Source organism: Pelophylax lessonae (assembly GCF_965119305.1).
Source record: "Pelophylax lessonae genome assembly, chromosome: 1".
Classification (NCBI taxonomy): domain Eukaryota; kingdom Metazoa; phylum Chordata; class Amphibia; order Anura; family Ranidae; genus Pelophylax; species Pelophylax lessonae.
The window spans coordinates 338,125,911-338,146,794 of NC_138768.1; the positions used below are offsets into that span (position 1 = coordinate 338,125,911).

At 40.2% G+C, this 20,884-nt stretch overlaps 1 protein-coding gene across 1 annotated transcript; it reads right to left on the reverse strand.

Annotated features, from left to right (window-relative positions):
* Nucleotides 1-630: 630 nt before the first annotated feature.
* S1PR3 (sphingosine-1-phosphate receptor 3) lies at nt 631-20,381 on the reverse strand. The gene is made up of 2 exons (XM_082253434.1): nt 20,149-20,381; nt 631-2,282 (listed from the first exon to the last, which is right to left on the reverse strand). Exon 2 carries the CDS (start codon nt 2,165-2,167, stop codon nt 995-997), a length of 1,173 nt encoding a protein of 390 aa, XP_082109560.1. The 5' UTR covers nt 2,168-2,282; nt 20,149-20,381; the 3' UTR covers nt 631-994.
* Between the last annotated feature and the right edge of the window lie 503 nt (nt 20,382-20,884).

Genomic DNA, 20,884 nt, shown 5'->3' on the forward strand with positions numbered 1-20,884 from the left:
TCAGTCAAGCAGCATTTGAAGCGTCAGGAAGCGCTGGTCGGCATTCAGCTGGCACCAAGACAGCGTTCATGAGCATTTTTTGTACAAAGTCCCAGTTAAGCCTAGAAGATCCAGAGGAGTATCCCACTCATTCCCTTCTCCCATCCCCTAAATACAATAAAACCAAACAAACCAAAGATGCCGGAATGGTCATTGTCTCAGTTCTCACACCTGAGTTCACAACTTAAATGTATTGGAAGTGTTACCGGTACTATTGACAGACCTACTTCAGGCCCCAGGCCTGGAAATATTGCTACAACTGCATTTTGTAATGCAATGAGGGTTCATATAATGGGGAATCCTCCATCTTGTGCCTAATAATCTGTAAGAAAAAGAACTGTTACATTTCAGAGTCATATTGTTAAATATGTAACGCCCATCAATTGTAATGTACATGGTTCTCTCTGTTCTGACAAGTACTATACCAGTTCTGTGCCGCTCTAAGCCTACAGTATCAGTCTCCCGAGTTAACACTCAGTATTCACTCTCTGTTACGGTACTAGAAATATTTTTTTTCGAGTAACAAACAACCAAACTAAATACCCCAAAATGCATAATGTAAAAAACATATTTTTATTTGTTGACCTTTCAATAAGACTGCTGCATAATAGTGTTATCTGTCTAATTTAGAAAAGTCTACAGATATAAGATATACACTCACTGAGTATAATTTTAAATTGTATAGACAAGATTCTGGGATTTCTGCATACAAGCATTAAAAATGTAACTAATTGTAACATGCAATCTATTACCTGAGTTACAGCATTGTATAAAAATGTAGAAATCCATGCATTAAATATAGAACATCATGTTACTATGTCAGTTGTTATAATTTAAGTGCAGGGAAACTAAAACAAAAAAAATATATATATATATTTACAGTTTCTACTGTCTTTTTTAGTCTGTTTAGTCCTAATACAGAGCAGACTGTAAACTACTCATGCATAGCAGAAAGTCATTTGATGATGGTTCCATTCTGAAATGAAGATTCACTTTTGTCCTCTTTGCTTTGAGAATTGATTTGTATAATTCCTTTGTGTTTTGGAGAATTACTGCCACTGCTGGATTTGCTCCGGCTTTGGTCAGGTGTTGGCTGAATCGGTAGAGACCTTGAGGCACTGGACTTAGCCAAGCAGCCACACACCAGGCGGAAAAAAGCCCGTCGCATCTCCTTGCTGGCCAGAGTGTAGATGAGAGGATTCAAGGCTGAATTGAGGACAGCCAGAGCAATAAACCATTGAACTTTATAAAGTATCTGGCATTCCAAAACTTTACAGGCTACATCGATTAAAAGGAGGATGAATAAAGGTGACCAGCAGGCAATAAACACCCCCACGACAATGACAACAGTCCTAAGGAGTGCCATTGATCTCTCTGAATTGCTATGGTTTGTGACTCTCCTGCTGCTTGACTTCACCAAGATATAGATCCTCGCATAGAGGATGACTATGGCTATCAGGATGGCTATGAAAATGCTAATGCAAAATCCAACATACTTTTTGGAATACAGAGGTAGTACTGTAGAACAGTCATCTAAGTTGTTAATGCAATTCCAGCCAAGAATTGGCAAGGCCCCTAATGAAAAGGAAATAAGCCAACAGGTCCCGATGAGTAGAAATACGCGATATTTCTTATTGGCATCATAAGGCCTCATTTTTATCATTGTCAAGTGTCTTTCAATGGCAATTGCCAACAAACTGAATGTGGATGCTCCCAGGGCGACAAACATACTGCCCTCCCTGACAAACCATGCTGTCAGCGAAATAGTACATGTATTGGCTCCAGACATAAGGATATTGACTATATAAGCAATTCCGGCAAGTAAATCACAAAGTGCAAGGTTGCCAATAAAGAAGTACATCCTGTTATGGAATCGGTTATTTTTCCATATAGCAATAAGTACCATCAGGTTTTCCAGTACTATAAAGCTGCATATGATAAGAAACAGCATACTGGTTTTGTCCATTTGATCGCCATTGCATTTTAAAGATTTTCCTGTGTAGTTGTAGTGAAGCTTAATGGTAATGTCACATCTCTGAGTATCTTGGATAAGTTTTGTAGCAGTTAATGAACTTGCAGCCATAGTTCCAAAAGTAGAATACGCTGAAGCAATCTTCCACGCTGTCATCTAAATATAATCCACTAGATGGCACTGCACCAACATCTTCTGAAACCTCATTTTGCTGTGAACGTTTGGCGGAACTGAGACTTGCATTATATAGTCCGGGGCAAAGCAAAATTTCCTACAAAACACAAGTAATACATATTAAATAGAAAATTAACTTGTCTTGAGAAAACTTGAAAAAATATGCTTTTAAACACCTTATATAAATGACCACTAATAAAAAAAATAATCAGTTTTTGCACTTTTTGCAGTACTGTAAATTAAAGCAGTATATTGATATATATTGATATAGGCTTTTATTATTGTTCCGTGCCTGGTCACTGCAGATTAAAAATACCTGCTCCCTTTGTGAATTTTGTTTTACAAATAGAATTTATCTTGACGCTAATGTTAGTATGTTAGTGTTATTATTATTATTATTATTATTATTATTATTATAATACAGGATTTATATAACGCCAACAGTTTGCTCGGTGCTTTACAACACATGGGCAGACAGTACAGTTACAATACAATTCAATACAGGAGGAATCAGAGGGCCCTGCTTGTTAGAGCTTAGCATGATAAATACAAACTCCTTCCATTGCAGGTATCCTTGCTCAGTTCATTTCTAGACTGGCAGGAGATCTATGTAAATTGGGACACTTTATTAAAGCTGAATTCCAGGTATGCATATTTTTTACATAGTTTACAAGTGGGAGTGGGAAATTACTGTAGTAGGCACTGCTACTACAATGATTGCTGCTAGCTTCTGGGTCTTAATCAGAGAACATTTTGCATTCACTGGAATAATACAAAGTGTTCCCTGAATGGCACCCATGCCAAGCAAGCGACCTCCTGTGTTCACTAAGCAGAAGGACAGCTGCTGGCTTGGCATGGGTGCCACTCAGGGAACACTTTGCATTATTCCAGAGAATGCACAATGTTCTCTGATTGGATGAGATGTGACTGTCCCATCTTTCCACCTCATTCAATCAGAGAACACTCTGCATTCATTGAGAAAATGTAACATGTACACTGAATGGCACCCATGCCAAGCAAGCGACCTCCTGAGTTCACTAAACAGCAGGGCAGCTGCTTGCTTGGCATGGGTGCCATTTAGGGAACACTTTGCATTATTCCAGAGAATGCACAATGTTCTCTGATTGGATGAGATGTGACTGCCCCGTCTCTCCACCTCATTCAATCAGAGAACACTCTGCATTCATTGAGAAAATGTAACGTGTACACTGAATGGCACCTGTGCCAAGCGAGGGACCTCCTATGTTCACTAAGCAGAAGGACAGCTGCTGGCTTGGCATGGGTGCCATTCAGGGAACACTTTGCATTATTCCAGACAATGCACAATGTTCTCTGATTGGATGAGATGTGACTGCCCCTTATTTCCACCTCATTCAATCAGAGAACACTCTGCATTCATTGAGAAAATGTAACATGTACACTGAATGGTACCTGTGCCAAGTGAGGGACCTCCTGTGTTCACTAAGCAGCAGGGCACCTGCTTGGCCTGGGACCTGGAAGACAGAAGCTAGTAATGTAGTAGTGGTGGTGGCTACTACAGTTTTTTGCATCTTCTTCCGAGATTGGCCAGCAGGGACGTGCGGTAAGGTCAGTGGCTGGTAAGGCATTGGCTAGTATCAGAGCCAGATACAACCCCCATATTATTTAGTGAATAAACCCCCACAGTATAGCCCAGCGGTGTGAGATGAAAAATGTCATCTTCATCTTTAGCCAATTGGCTTACGCTTAAAAATCAGCGCGTCAGAAAGCAGGCAGTCAGTCAGATTCCCCCAGACAAATAAGCGTGGCATATGGAGATTTTAAAGTACTGAAGTTTGGCGCCATTTCATGAGTGTGCGCAGTTTTAAATTGTGACATGTTAGGTATCTATTTACTCAGTGTAACCTCATCTTTCACATTATATAAAAAAATTGGGCTAACTGAAGTGTTTTTGAAACCGTTTTGTTTTTTCTCCTTAAAATGCGTTTGAAAAATTGCTGCACAAATACCGTGTGACATAAAAAGTTGCAATGACCATCATTTTATTCCCTAGGGCGTCTACTAAAATATATATATAATGTTTAAGAAAACTGAGTAATTTTCTAGCAAAAAAATGGTGATTTTTACATGTAGGAGAGAAGTGTCAGAATTGATCTGGGTGACAAGTGGTTAATTACCATAAGTAAGTAATATATATTGTTTTTAAGGTAACTTACTATATTTTAAAAAACTGTACTCAAGCAGGTGACTTAATGGACAAATTACTGAAGTTTGAAGTTATAACTTCAAACAAGAATTTTAATGGAAATAGATAAATAATAAATTATTATGTATTAACATACAGTATAGCATAATAATATCTTATTTTGCTTGATTAAAAAAGTACCTTTTCAGCAGCAACATATTCACCCTCTGAACTGTGTGAGAAAAACACGGGATTATGGGTAAACCTTCTACCCATAAACCCATGTTTTTTTCCTTGTAGTTAAGAGGACTGGGCTGGAAGGGAGCATTTGTCTTACACACTGCATTGAGAGGAGAGCCTCCACTGCAGCATTTTTATTGGACAGCTTGGACCAATGGTGCTTTACCATTGGTCCAAGGCTCCAAGCGGTCCATTGAGCTCAGTGCCTCTGACAAGAAATCAGAGGCACTGTGAGCTCATCCTGTCAGTCTGCTACAAACAGATTCTGACAGGCTGCGCAAGAAGCCCTGTATCTTCAGAACCATAGATGACCAGTGGTGGGGTAGGACTTTAGGTACCTACCCCCCAAATTTGGGGTCTCTGTAACCCCAGGTCGCCGAGCTACAACCCTCGAAGCTCGATCATTTTTATTTTTATTAATGCTAATGGCAGGCGAGACTCTGGTATGCTGGCACCTTAAGAGTTCCATTCACTGAATCTAAGGGGCCAAGCCCAACCCCGGAAACACAACCCCACACTTAAACCCCTCCCCCCCATCCACCAAATGATTCTGACCAGTGCACAAAGCAAGGTCCATAAAGACATGGATAAGCGAATTTGAGGTGGAGGAACTTGATTGGCCTGCAACTCAACCCGATAGAACACCTTTGGGATGAATTAGAGCGGAGACTGCAAGCCAGGCCTTCTTGTTCAACATCAGTGCCTGAACTCACAAATGCTCTTCTGGAAGAATGGTCAAACATTCCCATAGATACACTCCTAAACCTTGTGGACAGTCTTCCCAGAGGAGTTGAAGCTGTTAAAGCTGCAAAGGGTGAGCCAACTCGATATTGGTACTTACAGACTAAGACTGGGATGCCATTAAAGTTCATGTGCATGTAAAGTCAGGTGTCCCAATACTTTTGGTAATATAGAGTACATACTGTACTTTTATTTGTCCAAGTCAGACCAATTGAAATTTGTAAAAATAGCCATATCTGGCATTCTTCTTTAAGCAAACAGCAACCACATTTCCCTGTGACCTATGCCTTCCTGCTCCCCTTGTCTGATGGCCACAGACTGTGATCGGCAGCTCTCTGGGCCAATAGGCAGTTTCGTTTAGCAGAAAGGGCAGGCCACAGTGCAACCTGGAAAGCTGTAGTTCATGTTTGTCTAAAATATAAAAGACTTCCCCTTTTTCTTGTTTTGTTAACAACTCCAAACTCTGGATTTCCCCTCACTTTCAGTCTCGGTGATAATGGTCACTGGTACAAATAGAGAGGGTTTGTCTCCCCAGCAACGACACAGACAGCAATAAAAACAGATAGGGGTGATAACCCTTCCCTACTCTATGCAAAACTAAAGAAAATACACCCTAATGGGGTGATATAGGTTTACAGAGTCCTATTATACCACTCTGGAAATGAACTGAGCAATTGTGCTGACTGCGTGATCTGCTTGTGTTATCATCCTGATTCAGGTCCCATAGATCTGCTTTAAAACCCAACTGTGGGGAATCTGAACATTCTCCCTTGCAGTGGGGCTGTCCCCACACTGGGTGGATTAACTGCTTTTTTATTCTAGGGGAGAGTAAAGCCACTTTTACTCCGCTCCACTAGCAGACAGCATTTCCCCATGCTCCAGCAGTGGACTGTCCCTTTGCCTTATTCCATCCAATGCATTGGACTTGATGTCAGCAGGACCTAGACCACTTGAGCACGGGGAAGGGTACAGGCACCAGTCTAGCAGTGCAGAGTAGTAAAGGATCGGGTACGTAAGACTTCTTTACTATGCACCCTGGATCTAAGTGAGCAATTAACCCTTGCAGTGCAGGAACAGCCCCGCTGCAAAGGAGAATTTTCAAGTTTCCTGGGCTTTTCTGGGAACCTGTCATCTAGAAAGTATCTATTGGTCATACAGATGATTTGATCAGTCTACAGATTAATGTTACAGTTGTTGTATTAGTATAAAATGTACACTCACTGCCACTATTTAGCACTCACTGCCTCCTTATTTATAGCATTGGACCTTTAAATACAAGGCAATATTGCTGTTCCATTACTACAAATCTACCATTGTTTCAGTGAGTTCTGTAATGTTGTAATGTTACTTTATACATGATAGATTAATTTAATGGAAACCTATATGGATGGGTGGATTCATGAAAACCTATATGCATGGATGTATGAAACCTATACTGAGATAAATATAAAAGCCAATGCTGGTTGGCCTGTTTATATTATTTCATTTTTGATACAGTTTGCTTCTTTGATGTAAAGCCTGAACTCAACACACTTGCTTTACTAAAGTAATGGAGGCTGTTCATTGTGTTTATTTTGCAAAGTGAATGTTAGTAAATAAGGTAAAGCTGTATTCACATTAAGTGCCGGTTCACACTACTGTGGGTGCGCTGATCGCATGTAATTCGGAGCGCACTTCTCCTTCATTACATGCGATCTCATGTGCGGATATGAATTCAGCCATACAAATGTATGGCTGAAATTCGCACTGTAGCCGCACAAAAGACGCACAGGACCCTTTTTTTCAGCCGCATCAGGATCGGATCGCACAGTGGTTCACACTTGTGCGATCCGATCCTGTGCGAACTGTCAGATCGCACTGCGATATGCGATCAAACTGGGGGTGTCGTTAACATTTAATTGACACCCCCTGCGTATCGCATACGGCAGTGTGAACTGCCTCTTGTGCGGATGCAATGCGGGAACAGGCTGCGAATTCGCAGCCTTCCCGCATCGCACAAGTGTGAAACGGCACTGTGAATAACCAAATATGTGTTAGGTAATTAAAAAAAAAATCTAACAAAAATACATTGATCCATTAAATGATTATAGTTTCTCTTTAAAGAAATGGTATTCCATTTAACACATCACAATTGTGTCTAGTAGATTTAGCCCCCGTTCACACTTGTGCGACTTATCATGCAGTTTGACAGTTCAAAATTGCATGACAAGTCACACCGTATTTGTGCCTATGGATAATTTGTAAAAAAGTTCCTGAACTATTTTTGGCAAATTCCTGTGCGACTTGCATTGACCACTGTGTATGAAATCGCACAGATGTCGGCAAGCCTCACATGAAAATCGCAATGACCAGCAGCTTTGAAATCGCGTTGAAGTAGCATGATTTCAAAGCCGCATTCAGTGTGAACGGGGGCTGAGAACTGTCTTCTGTTGTATATGGAAAAACCTGTGTTCTTTTATTTTCTTTCATGAATTCTACATGGATATGGTAGAAAATTCAAGTGACACAATAAACTCAGCTGAAAAGACTTGTATTTTGTCTTTTTAAAAAAATGTAATCCGGCGGTTCTAAACCCAAGGTTCAAAAATGTATATATTGCAGCTTACCAGTCCTTAGAACTGGTGACTGCATTCGTTTTTATTTCTCAGCTATTTTCACCTGGCGATTGTCACAAATTCTGTCCTACAACACTCACTGACTATAGTGTATCCAGGGAGAAGCAGCTTTGTCACCCTAAAGTTGGATACACACTATACAACTTTTGTTGTTAGAGTTCCTTTAGATCAGCCATCATTAAATGGCAGCCCGAGGTCCTGGAGCGACCCGCACGATGCTTCCGCCCCAGACCCGTCAGGCCGTCACTGTAAGTAGTCATTGGTTTGCTGGGAATGCGGGTGTCCCAGCAACCAGTGACATCCCGTGTGTGTGCCCTGGCCCCTGCTTCTTTCTTCAGCTCCCTCCCAGCTGGCCGCAAGTTGGTGCGTGACTTCACGTGAGCGCCCCCCCCCCTCCTCCAAATTGCAGCTCCTGACTCTCACACTCAGCCTAGCTGCGAGCTGGGGCGTGACATCGCATGCACGCCCCGCTCCCCTGATGTTCGCGGCTCCTGGCTCTGGCATTTTCCGCTCCCAAAGTTATGTGGGGCACATTTTTTTAGGGGGTTGCTTATTTTTATAAAATGCAGACTGATGGGCATATTTTGTTAAGAGGCACACAGATGGGCACATTTGTGCCCATTAGAGTGCCCCATAAAATAAAATATGCCCATTAGAGTGCCCCCCTAACATAAAATGTTCCCATCAGCATGCCCCCTAACAAAAAATGTGCCCATCAGAGTGCCCCCTAACATAAAATGTGCCCATCAGCGTGCCCCTTATTTTATGTTAAGGGGCACTCAAATGGGCATATTTTATGTTAAGAGCAACGCTGATAGACACGTTTTGTTTTGCCCATCTTTCTGAGTCATAGCACAGACTTCAGATTCGGACCTCGGCCCAAAGAAAATTTTAGTGACCGGACCTCCTTGAATTTTAATTCATTACCCCTGCTTTAGATTTTCCTTTACTATGTAGTGCAGGGGCCTGTCTGACTGCATACAAATTGAAAGTGTTTAGGTTTGACTTTATATTATATGGTTTTGGTAAATCTAAAGGAAAAAATCTAAAGACAATTGTATAGTGTGCATGGCCCATTAGCTAGGAAAAGTGTCAGGACTACAGAACACCTTCCCCTTTTCTCGTGTCCGCAAAATTGTGTGTGGGGGGGGGGGGGGCATGATTTTGTAGTTCACAGGGGTGATTTGGACAGGGCTGATATGCCTGCTTGGGAGAAAACATTGCAGCATGCACAGGAGTTCACAAGTTCTCTATTTTTCATGCAAGATCATCATTTTGCACTTTATTGTGTATTTAACGGACTAAACAAAAGTGTTAAATATAAAAAAAGAAAAAAGAAATAAGAAAAAAAAGAAGTCTTAAATTATGCACTAACAGTACAGAATATACAAATAAATAATATCGCATTTAAAATTATTTTGGAAATACACAGACATTTTAAATCATTTTTCAGTATGATTTTACAGAATACATTTTCAGTTAACTAAAGATCCCTGCTAGACATAATAAAAAGGATGTGTTTAACCACAATGTGTTGCAGAAATCTTAGAGACTTTGAAATTTGTCTGCCCTCCACACTTGTGACCTAATGGCGGCTCAAAAACCATATCGTGTGACAACATATGAAAATGATCTTTGGCTGCCCTTTTGTGAACCCTCCAACTACTTTTTTGGCAGGGCAGTGTTTATGTTCCACTGGGGCATAGTTATGTGTACATTGGGGTATTCAAAATCTCTGTTTGGACTCAATGCAGAAGATCACAGCAAGTCTAAAGATTTCTATTTCCATTACAAGAGAGATCATATTAACCTAACAAAGCAATGTGCAAGCAATTCACTAAGCACAAAAGGTTTCCAGTGAGCGGGTGTGTGCCGTGCATACTTGTAAATAGCCTGTCAGTGCTTACACTTAGTTACAGCTACTCACTAGTCCACCATTCATTTATTTCTTACCAACTTAACCACTTCAGCCCCGGAAGGTTTTACCTCCTTCCTGACCAGGCCATTTTTTGCTATATGACACTGCGTTACTTTAACGGTCAATTGCGCGGTTGTGCGACGCTGTACTCAAAATAAATTGATGTCTTTTTTTCCCACAAATTGAGCTTTCTTTTGGTGGTATTTGATCACCTATGCAGTTTTTATTTTATGCGCTATAAACAAAAAAAGCGACAATTGTGAAAAAAAAAAACAATATTTTTTTACTGTCTGCTAAAAACTCATCCAATAAAAATCGAATTTAGGCCAATATGTATTCTGCTACATATTTTTTGTAAAAAAAAAAAAAAAAATCTCAATAAGTGAATATTGATTGGTTTGCATAAAAGTTATTGCATCTACAAACGATGGGATGTTTTTATGGAATTTTCTTTTTACTGGTAACGGCGATCATCGACTTATAGTGGGATTGCGACATTGCAGTGGACAAATCAGATATCTAACTGATACTTTTGACACTTTATTCTAGGGACCAGTGATCAGCGCTAAAAAAAAGACACTGTCACTGTACTACTGACATTGGCAGGGAAGGGGTTAACATCAGGGGCAATCGAAAGGGTTAAAGTGTCCCTAGGGGGTGCTTGCTAACTGTGGGGGGGTTTGCTCCGACTGGGGGAACACAGGATCTACATCTTCTCCCCTGTGAGAACGGCGATCTGCCTTTTTTACATAGGCAGACCGCCGTTCTGCCTTTCTCGGGAATGATCCGCCGGACCCACTGATTGGCTCCACCTCTCTCAAAGCAGCGCACAATCGGGTCTCGGGCAGCACGCGCATGCCCCCTAGAGGCTATTGCACGGAATCACATACAGGTATGTGATTTCGCGCAATAGAGCTGACCTGCCGCAGTAAATGTACGGTCTGTGTTATTATATTGTGATCCTAAAGTTTGTAAATGAATACGTGCAAGTGCACAATTCCTCCCAGATTGTTTCTTCCACCACCAAGGATGATTTCACCATATCTTCTGGTGTATGGTTATACAACCCCTAAAGGAGAATTGGACACTCACCAGAAACTTGCGATGAAAAAACATGTAACATACTACACTGGTTGTGTCAAAGCAACTCTTCCCTATGCAGTCAGCCAGAACACAGCATGTAACAGCTAGGAAGCACCCCCACTCCTCCTGCTTACGATGAGAGCATATTCACACAATCTGCACTGTAAACCTCATTGTAGCAACCATCATAGGTTTCCTAGGGGATAGGAGAGTAACATTACTAATTTGTGGCACATCCATTCGGGCTAGCATTATCCACAGGGTGTTCACCAAGGTGTTGTTCCCGCTGTTGGTCCTGTTATGATTTCAGGGAGTCTCGATTGTGGGCTAAGCGGACACTATACTTCTGAATGGTTTTCCAAGATGGAGAATAATCTCTCGATAATTATGAGCACTATTCAAGAATTTTCTTGAATTCTAAATCCAAAGAAATCATCCATGATTCCTTCCTTCTGCCTGTAGTACCTGGGTCTATTTATGGACACCAGTCTTACCAGGGGGTTTCCTCTGCCAGGGAAACTTCAGAAACCCCCATTTAATTTCCATGTTCCCACCTTCTGTGCTATTGCAGATGGACGCCACTTTGCAGGTATGTAAGTTCTGGGTCTAATGGTGGTCTCCTTCAAAGTGGTCTGTTTTGTGCAAAATGACACCTGGATCCTTTAACGGGAAATTCTCTCCAATGGGACAAATCCCCCTTTTCTCTGACCTTGCTTCCCATTGCTGCTCTCCCAAAAATAGATTCTTTGATGGACATTTGTGATGACAGATTCCAGGTTCACATTTTGGGTGTAAGGACTTCCAGGCAGCAGTGTGATATCTCTGGCTTTCTGATCCTGTTTTGTTGTTCTTATCTTTGCTCTTGTGGATACTGCCTGGTAAAGTGGTCAACATCTACAGATATCATTGTCAGGGCTTTTTTTCAGCGGGAACGCGGGGGAACGCAGTTCCGGCACCTCTAGCACTGAATGTATTTTATAGCAAGGAGTGCTGGGGTGTGCCTGAAGGTCTATCGATGCTGGCTGTTGGGGGATCTATTGTCGCTGGTGGGGATCTATCTTTGTGTAGGGGTCTACTGTTGCCAGGTATGTCTATTGTGGCTGGTGGGGGGTCTTATTTTGCTAGGGGGTAAATTGTTGCTGGGAGAGGTTTATTGTTGCTGGCTGTTGGAGGGTCTATTGATGCTAGCTACTGGGAGATCTGTTGTTGCTGATGGGGGTCTATTGTTTCTAGGGTGGTATTTTGTTGTGGGGGGTCTATTGCTGCAGGAGGGTCTATTGTTGCTGGAGGGGGTCTATTGTTGCTGGGGTGGGGTCTATCAAATACCATACAAAATACTTAGTAGCACAAATGATACTTTGTTCTGCATTCTCTAAAAGGGGCTGTACTGGAAGGTGGGTAGGGGGTGAAACCTAGGGACCCTGCTCAAAGGTGGGTAGGGGGCAAAGACGAAGGGTGACTCAGAAGGTGGCCTATTCTCTGAGAAAAAAAGCCCTGGTCATTGTGTCCCTCAGTGTACAGAAGAGAAAATAGGAGATTTGTACCCATCATTTTCTCTGCATTCATTGAAGAACATAGCAGTTGCCCCTCTAGTTATGTTTGCGGTTTTCAATTGGAGTTTGTTTGTGCCTTTTAACTGCTTGCTACTAACTGAGGCTATGTTAGCAGATGGGGGTTGGCCACTAGCACTGCCCTAGCCAACCTTAACCTGTTTTTTAGTGTTTGTACCTAGTGTTCTATTCTGCTGGCAGTTCTAATCCATTGCTCAATGCATGCAGACAACATTTTTTTAGAGTGAGTGCAAGTATCCTATTTTTAATAAATAATGACATTTTTCTCATGTCTTAGATATGTGTGATGCCTCTGTATCTTATATCTAGGTCATTTGTGTATTAATAGGTCTCTTTGACTTCTCACTTTTCAGCTATATATAGGGTTACACACACAAGGTAAAATATGTACTAGTAAAGGAAAAATTCCCCTATTAATATCTTCCTGCCTTCTTCCTCTAAGGAAATTACTTAGAATTCTCCAAAATAACATTAATATTTCTGTAGAATTCTAGTTTCCTAAATTGAAAGCATGAGAGATTGCTAACTACAGACTAAAGGCCGAATGGATCACAAAATTATCACTGCAAAATATGTGGTAAACATTTTAACACTTGAAATTTTGTAATGCTGAATTCCAGGCAAAACAGACACACAGAATACGTATTTATGAACTATTCTACCAGGCAAAGTATGCATATCCACTCCTGAGATTTACACAGCTCTGTCAGGCAGCACAACCAGGTCTGGTGACCTGACTTTTCTCCACTACACATGCAATACAACTTGGTCACCTCCTTGCCCACAGCCTATGACTGCACCATAAAGAAGTAGCAAAATACAATTCATCTCTTCTTTCCACTTATCAGCACGTACCTAATACTGCTGCCCTCCATCTCACAGTCTGGGTTCTACTGTATAGCCTAGTACACACATGTCAGATCACAGTCAATAAAAACCAGCTGACATTCAGCCTGTGTGTATGGCAGCTGGTCTGATAGAATCCGGCAATTCGGCCAGGTTCTGTCGGACGTGTATGCTGGAAAACCTGTGGCCAACTGGCTCCTGATCAGTGCTCTGTGCCAATGGCCAGAGTGTTCTGGCAGAGGGGCCATCCCCCTGTGAGAATAGCCCAGAAGAGGAGATCGCTGTACTAACATCCGATTTTAGTACAGCGGCTTTGACCCAAACTGCCAGTAAAAAATAAATGGTGTGTACTAGGCTTAAGGGGGACTACACAAAATTGACATCATGTCAAATTTTAGCACTTTTGCTAGTTACATTTGAAAATGATTGAATGCATACCTGCATTCTTTAGGATTTTTTAATATCTGCATGGAGTTCACCTTTAAATTAGTTGTATTGGCTATCTAAAAAAAAACAAATCTTTACTGGAACAATGCTAAGAAAACACGAGGAATCCCATTGCTGACTTTCATCTGGGAATACTGGCTGACTGGCTATTTCTGCCTTTAATGCATTCTGAGTCACTGACCTGGAATAAGCAAGTCAGTTTGACAACTCAACTATCCATCTCAATATTTTTTTCAGGTCTGTCTTAGGAGTATCTGAAACCTTTGGATCAGCATTTGAGCCACACCACTAGCATTTTCTGAAAATCAGGTCAGCAATGTCTCTGTATTCTATCTATACAGCACTTCAAACTGACTATATGGTATAATGACAACACAATAGTATGTCATACCATGGATTCCCTCTATCATTTCTTAAGGCAGATATAGCAGGACTTTTTAGTGGATGATCTTAGATCTTGCATTTACCTGGGGCTTTTCCAATGTTATAGACCATGTGAGGCCTCATAGCATATTCAATAGGGCTTTTCTAGGGTCCACTACAATTGCCAGTGGTTGCAGTAATGGCGCTACACTGCTTGGTACTTTAGAAATGTGGAGCGGTATTTGACCAGTGTGATGATTTGCAAGCTCCATACCTTACCTGTACCCCCCCCCCCCCTTACACACACACATACACTTCTCTATATAGATATTTAGTAAAACTGATGTTCCTACTGACAGAAAAAAAGGGTACAAATTCATACAGTTACAGGAGATATTGCCATCCCATACCAAACTATTTCTACGAAACCACAGCACAATTATTTGTTTACTTCTAATGTTGCTTAAAGTGAATCTAAAGCCAATTTATGTGTATTTTGCATAGATTGGCAAGGTGTTAAGACCCCTGTCAGGTTTTTATTACAGCCTGCATCCAAATGGCGACTGAGACATGGTTTTACTGCCCCCCTGGCTGCCTACTTGAACTGTCCCAATACGTCCAGATGGGGCTGTATGGATGCCATGGCAATAAATCTTTACTGCCTGTGAAACGTGTCTATTGAGTTTAGTGGGGCCACACTGCAACCGCATGCAATGCATGTGATTGTGGTGCAGTAGTGTGACATTAAAGAGGTAAAGCAGGCAGTGAAGGGGCCTATTTAATGCCTCCTCACTGCTTCTCAAATGCCCTCTGAAAAGCGATCTGATTGCAAGTAGCTCCTCAAAGAGCACTTCAGTCCATTGCGAGTGTGAAAAAGTCCTTACTCTATCCAAATGGAAGAACATTTTTAGCTTTAGATATATTAATCTAATGGCTGTTAAAATTTCCGTGCCAAGTAAATTATTAGTGGATTAAATTTCATGTACATAAAGGTGGGGGTGTCCAAACTTTCAAATAAAGGGCCAATTTACTGTCTTTTAGACTTTTGGGGGGGAGGATTGTAGCCAGTAGGGGTAGAAAAGATCCCAGTCCCTGCATCAGTGAGAGTAAACAATGCCTCAGGTGTGGTGTTCAGTTGTATGGTGCCTGTGATCCGTAGGAGGAATAGTGCCCCATTATTGCTATTATCGGGAGACATTGTGCCCCATCATTGCTAATATTGGGAGGAATAGTGCCCCATCATTGGTGTCGATGGATCAATCTTTTTTCTGCCATCACTTATTTATGTTTTAATGTTTCTAATTGTTTGAAAGATCACATTATTGCTGTGATATTTTGTTAAAAATGATGACATCAATATTCAACTAATAAGGGGATTTTATTATTTTAAAAAAAGTCCTGTGTTATTCAAAATACTGAATAATAAACCCATGTATCGTGGTACCATGTGAACTATGTTTTACAGTGAACCAATCCCAGAATTGATGACTGGTGCCCCTTCGCAGGTCAAGTCAGGGCTTACTGGCTATCTAAGGACAAGTTCAAGTAATGGTCTGATGACTGAATTATTATCTCTTTTGGTAAGATATTAATGTCTATATGAATAATCCTGAAATAATGAATACAGCTGGATGGTTTTCTGAGAAAAAAACCAAATGCAAGTTCTCTGTTCACTTTCAATGTGTAGACAAGTCTGACTGTTTTAATGGGCCCTGGAGAGAATATGTTTATTGATAGAGAACCCCTAACATGACCTACAGATTCCTATAGCTCTGAGATTTTTCTCAGACAACCTATCCTATTTCATCCTGAATTCCCTTGGTGAGTTCACACTATTTCCTTTGGAGAAAATTCCAGTCTAACAACCCCACTAATCCATCCAGTAATTTAAGAACTGATCTTTGGGTTCATGTAATGTTTAAGAAAGTGCAAGAAAAAACTTGCCACCATTAACAATTGTTTTAAATACTTAGACACATCAAGCATTAGAATAGTATTTTTCTTTTACACCTGGATCGAGTCTGGAATAGTATTTTTCTTTTACACTTGGATCGAGTCTGTATCTCGTCCATAATGTGTAAAGTGGAAAGCAACATAATCTACCTTTGCTGCCTCAGCCATCAGAATGCTGAAAACCTTTACTTTCGAAACTTGAAACTTACCTAGACTACCCCCACCCCCAAGTGACAGATCTTAGACCTGACTGCTCAGGTACCAAGCACTTCATTGTGGGAGGCAAAGGTAGCTTCACATATTCTTCTATGTTCAGACGTACTGGCCATTTCTCCAGCTTGTGGTGGTGTCTTGGGAGATTAGAAATAAAATAACTGTAGCTTACCATTGGTGCCCTCTATGCACTAAACTCCTTATTTTATCTACTATGAGCAAATGACAGGTTTACTTAAATTTAGAATAAATGCATTTAATTAATGCATGTCCTAAATGTCCCTGGGGCTTATTCACAGAATTAATATCTGTATCATTTTGATTTAAAATTAAAAATTGTCTTTACCCTTATCGCCTGGTTTATTTTGTTACTAATCACTGACTTATCATATACGCTATCACTGCTGTATATCAGGGATCTCTTTCATCCATCTCAGAGTATTCTTGTCCTGTCAATTGTCATATTGAATAGTGACTGCTATTTACATCACAGAAGATTTCTCCGTTCTCTTTTTAACATTGCAAAGATCTAAATGTGATGTTGGCAATTCATCTTTAGCCACAGCGGGTTTGTACCGTGAGATGATCAGTACTTGCACATTGCAAGTACCGGTACACTCTTTTCAGTAGCCTTAAGTTAAAAAACTGAAAAATCAAAGTATCGCTCTCTTGCCCATCCAGTGACAGGCTGTATTTTCTCTATGTATGGTTTGAACTGTCAGACACAGCCCAGGTGAGTACCGGAACTGACATTCCCATGCATTGGGACATGCTCCCTTGCTTATCAGTAGTATCAGCATCGGCACTTACCTAGTCTGTGTCTGGCTGATAACTTTCTTCAGGCATAGAGCAGAATCATGAGCATACCATCCATATAGCTAGTTCTTAGTGGGCAGCTTACTACTTGTTTGAAGGACTCGTAAAAGTTTTTACTGTAACATATTAATGTCATAGCTGACAGACTGACTTCTAGTTGAAATATTTGTTTATTGCTTAGGGCTTTTCGGTAACCTATTGGTACATATTAATGGGCCATTAATTGGTAATGACAACCCCCCTGCGCATCTGCTATTGTGTGCATTTTCACCTGCACCAAACCGCATGGTGCCGCAGCACCAGGTGGTTCGGTGTGGAGCATTTTCCGCATTTCTGCTACATAAGGAAGCCTATTGAAATGAACTGGCTGCCCTACATGCAACATGCAGGAATGCGCTGAAACATGTGCTCGGTCTTACCTGCAGGTGTGAACCTAGCCCTAAATATAACCCAAACTGTAACCTAAATCCCACCCAACCCTACCCAATTCTAAGTAAAATTTTAAACCTAACCTTAACTTAAACCCTAAGGCTCGGTTCCAACTAGCAGAATCCAAAGTCACGTGATTTTCAACTTTGGGGTCCAACTTTTTTACAACTTTTAGGTGACTTTTATACGACTTACACTCTCTGGCACTGAAGCTGTATCAATGTTGCATCAAAGTAGTGCAGCAACTCTTTCTAAAGTCGCAGCGACTTCAGTAGTATTAATTGGAACGGCTCTCATAGAGAAACATGGCATTTCACAAATTCAAATATCCTGCAACTTTTGATTTCACAAGTTGGATCCCAAGTCACAGGAGTGTGAACCGAGCCTAAAAGTTGCACAGCAAAAATAATAAAATCGTGCCAGTATAATGCTGATAATGCCATGAATCTAAGCCAAAAATGTGTGTTTTTTTTTTTAAATATCTCCATCTGATCTAATGTTTAGTTAAAAACTCAGACTTAAAAAATGGGTTTTCTCCTTGAATTCCACACATTACTGTTATTGCACAGAGCCATATCACATCACCTAAGGGTATCTTACGTATTACTCTATATGCCCAATCACCTGGCAGTCAGTGAAAACCCATCTGTCTAGCCAAGACTGCTTTATTACCATACAGTAACTAATATCAGGTATCTGACAAGTCTGTTCTCATAGAAATGTCATTCTACAGGTTTATAGAAGATCATTTTTCATGTTCTTCTCATTTTTCTGTAATGTAACCAGAAAATTTCCAAATAGGGAACATCCACATTATATATATCATTGATGACTAATTACAGCTGCTCATAGATACTGTATATTTTTGGAAAGTACAGTTTACGTATTATAAAGAAATAATAGGTATCACCTAGGCTAGAGGGTGGTAATGCTGATCACGAGGCCCCTGCTAGGCACAGTCAGTACAAAGCTGTTATTACAGACATTTCAAATGCATTAACAATGCATGGTGGACACTAATATATTTACATTACCTATCTTCAATCCCACAGGTATCAAATCCACCATTGCTTTAATTGCTGTCAATGCTGTGTTTACAATACTGGCAAACCAATCAATAAGTAGTGGTTAAAATTATTAGAATTTTTCTATTTTATTTGCGTTCAGTGTTTCTGAAGAATAAAATGAACATCTCGCCCATCTACCATCTATCAGTTTCAGGCATACTTAATACAAGTACCTTGAACACTTGTAAGGAAAACAACCCACTGAATCAATGCCAACAATACCATTACAGTCTTAAAGTAGCACTGCCAGTGTACTTACTGAGAGAATTGGGGACAATTACCGCATACCCCTTATAAGTGATATATAATTGCCGGAAATAAAGATGTTTACCACATTATCAGTCAAAAATCTTGCATAGGCACAAATAAAAATGTGTGTTAAAACAGATGTGTTAAAAGAGATGAACAAGTCCTACAATAAGTTTAAGTTATGGATCTAGATAGGTTCATTAAGTAAAATAAGCTGAGAAAAGCAATTGAAATTACATAATCATTGGGTGCTACAAATGTAAAATTCCAGCTACATAGTCTACCTTTTACATGTTTTAAGAAGCTTTTGCCTATAAAGGATACATGTTATTATAATCCAAGCAGAGTCTTTTTTTTCGTATACTCTTTCTGCTTCCTATATAGTTTTCTCTGGCACACACACAATAAAACAGTTATATAGTAACACATTTACATTGGGAATCCATAGTGATCCCTCTGCAGTATCTTTATACTAGTTATCCTAACACAGATGGGATGAGCACATTTACCATAAAACACAGGACAAATGACTGGGTTTAGGGTTCTGGCTGCATAAGGACATTCTACACTGAGGTTGTAGTCAGTAATTAACATTGGCATCTATACAAACAATACACTTAACTATTTCTTCACTTAAATATCCCATGCATGAGATTTCAGAGCTAAATCTAAAAGATGACACTGTGCAATAGTCCAGATCAGGATTTTTTAACCAGGGTTCAATGGAAGCCTAGGGTTCCTCCTAAAGGTTGCTAGGGGTTCCTTGGGCAATGAGCAATTTCTGCCTCTCAGATAAGTTCCCAATGACACCATTGTTCCTTTTAGCTATCTGTAAGGGGGTAATTCTTCCCAATGATGACAAGAGTAAGGAGCATTCTTCCCACTGACTGTCACACTACATGAGTTGTAGATTTTTAATTTTTAGCAGGGGTTCCCCGAGACCCAGAAATTTATTTCAAGGGTTCCTCTGTGTTGAAAAAGTTGAGAAAGGCTTGTCCAGATCTTCAAATGTAACATGTATATAGTAGGAACAATTGAATAAATAGTTCCCTAGTTACACAGTCAGGTTAAAAAAAGACACAAGTTCATCTAGTTCAACTAATAATAGTTTCAGAACTTTGATTTATGATGAGGTTCGTTAGGTTGAAACAAACCTAATTTACTACTCAACCTAAATTACTAGTCAAAACAACATTTTGAGTTATCACACTATAGAGAAATTTAGATTTGCAGCAAACAGTTACTTACCCAAAGTTGCAGTTCTCTACAATGATACGAGTTGAAGAGGTATCAAATACGTGATCCCAGTCTCATCAATCATCTCTGCAAAGTAGTGATGGGTAGAAGGCTGTGCTCCTCTGTAATGGCAATATAGAATAGATGAGATCCTGAGGTTTGGTATAGTATTGTTTCTCATAGATTTAGTGAATTTCTCTGCTTGGTTAACAAGGGATTTCCAGTGTGATGTGTTGTACAGCTGCTCAGTAAGATGTGAATGAGAGCAGCACAGCCCTGTTCACTATGACTTGCATTGGAGACCCGCCCCCTCTATAATGCTCGCAGCCAAGCAGAAATGCACATCAGCCCAGTATCATTGTAATGGTAATTCTGCACTGCCATAGGGCATGCTTTTTTAAAACCTAGCACTCATGTAAAATACCTTTTAAAGCTCTTCTATTTACAAATGAACTAGTCAATGTGTCACCATTTTAGGTACACAAAGCTGAACTTTTAATAGGGTTGTCCTACCCCACATATTTAACATCAGGCAACAATAGGTGAGATGAATATAGCATGCTGTATAGGTATAATACTAATCAGCAATAAAATAATATTTTAGCAGTATCTTTGTCATAATTATGAAGGGAATTTTTACACGGTCATAAAGAATTGCTCTCTTTCAATAAATTATTTTGTATAAATCTAACAAATTGGTAATCAGTGAAATGATCTGATAGGGAGTAACTGTAATTTACAATTTACC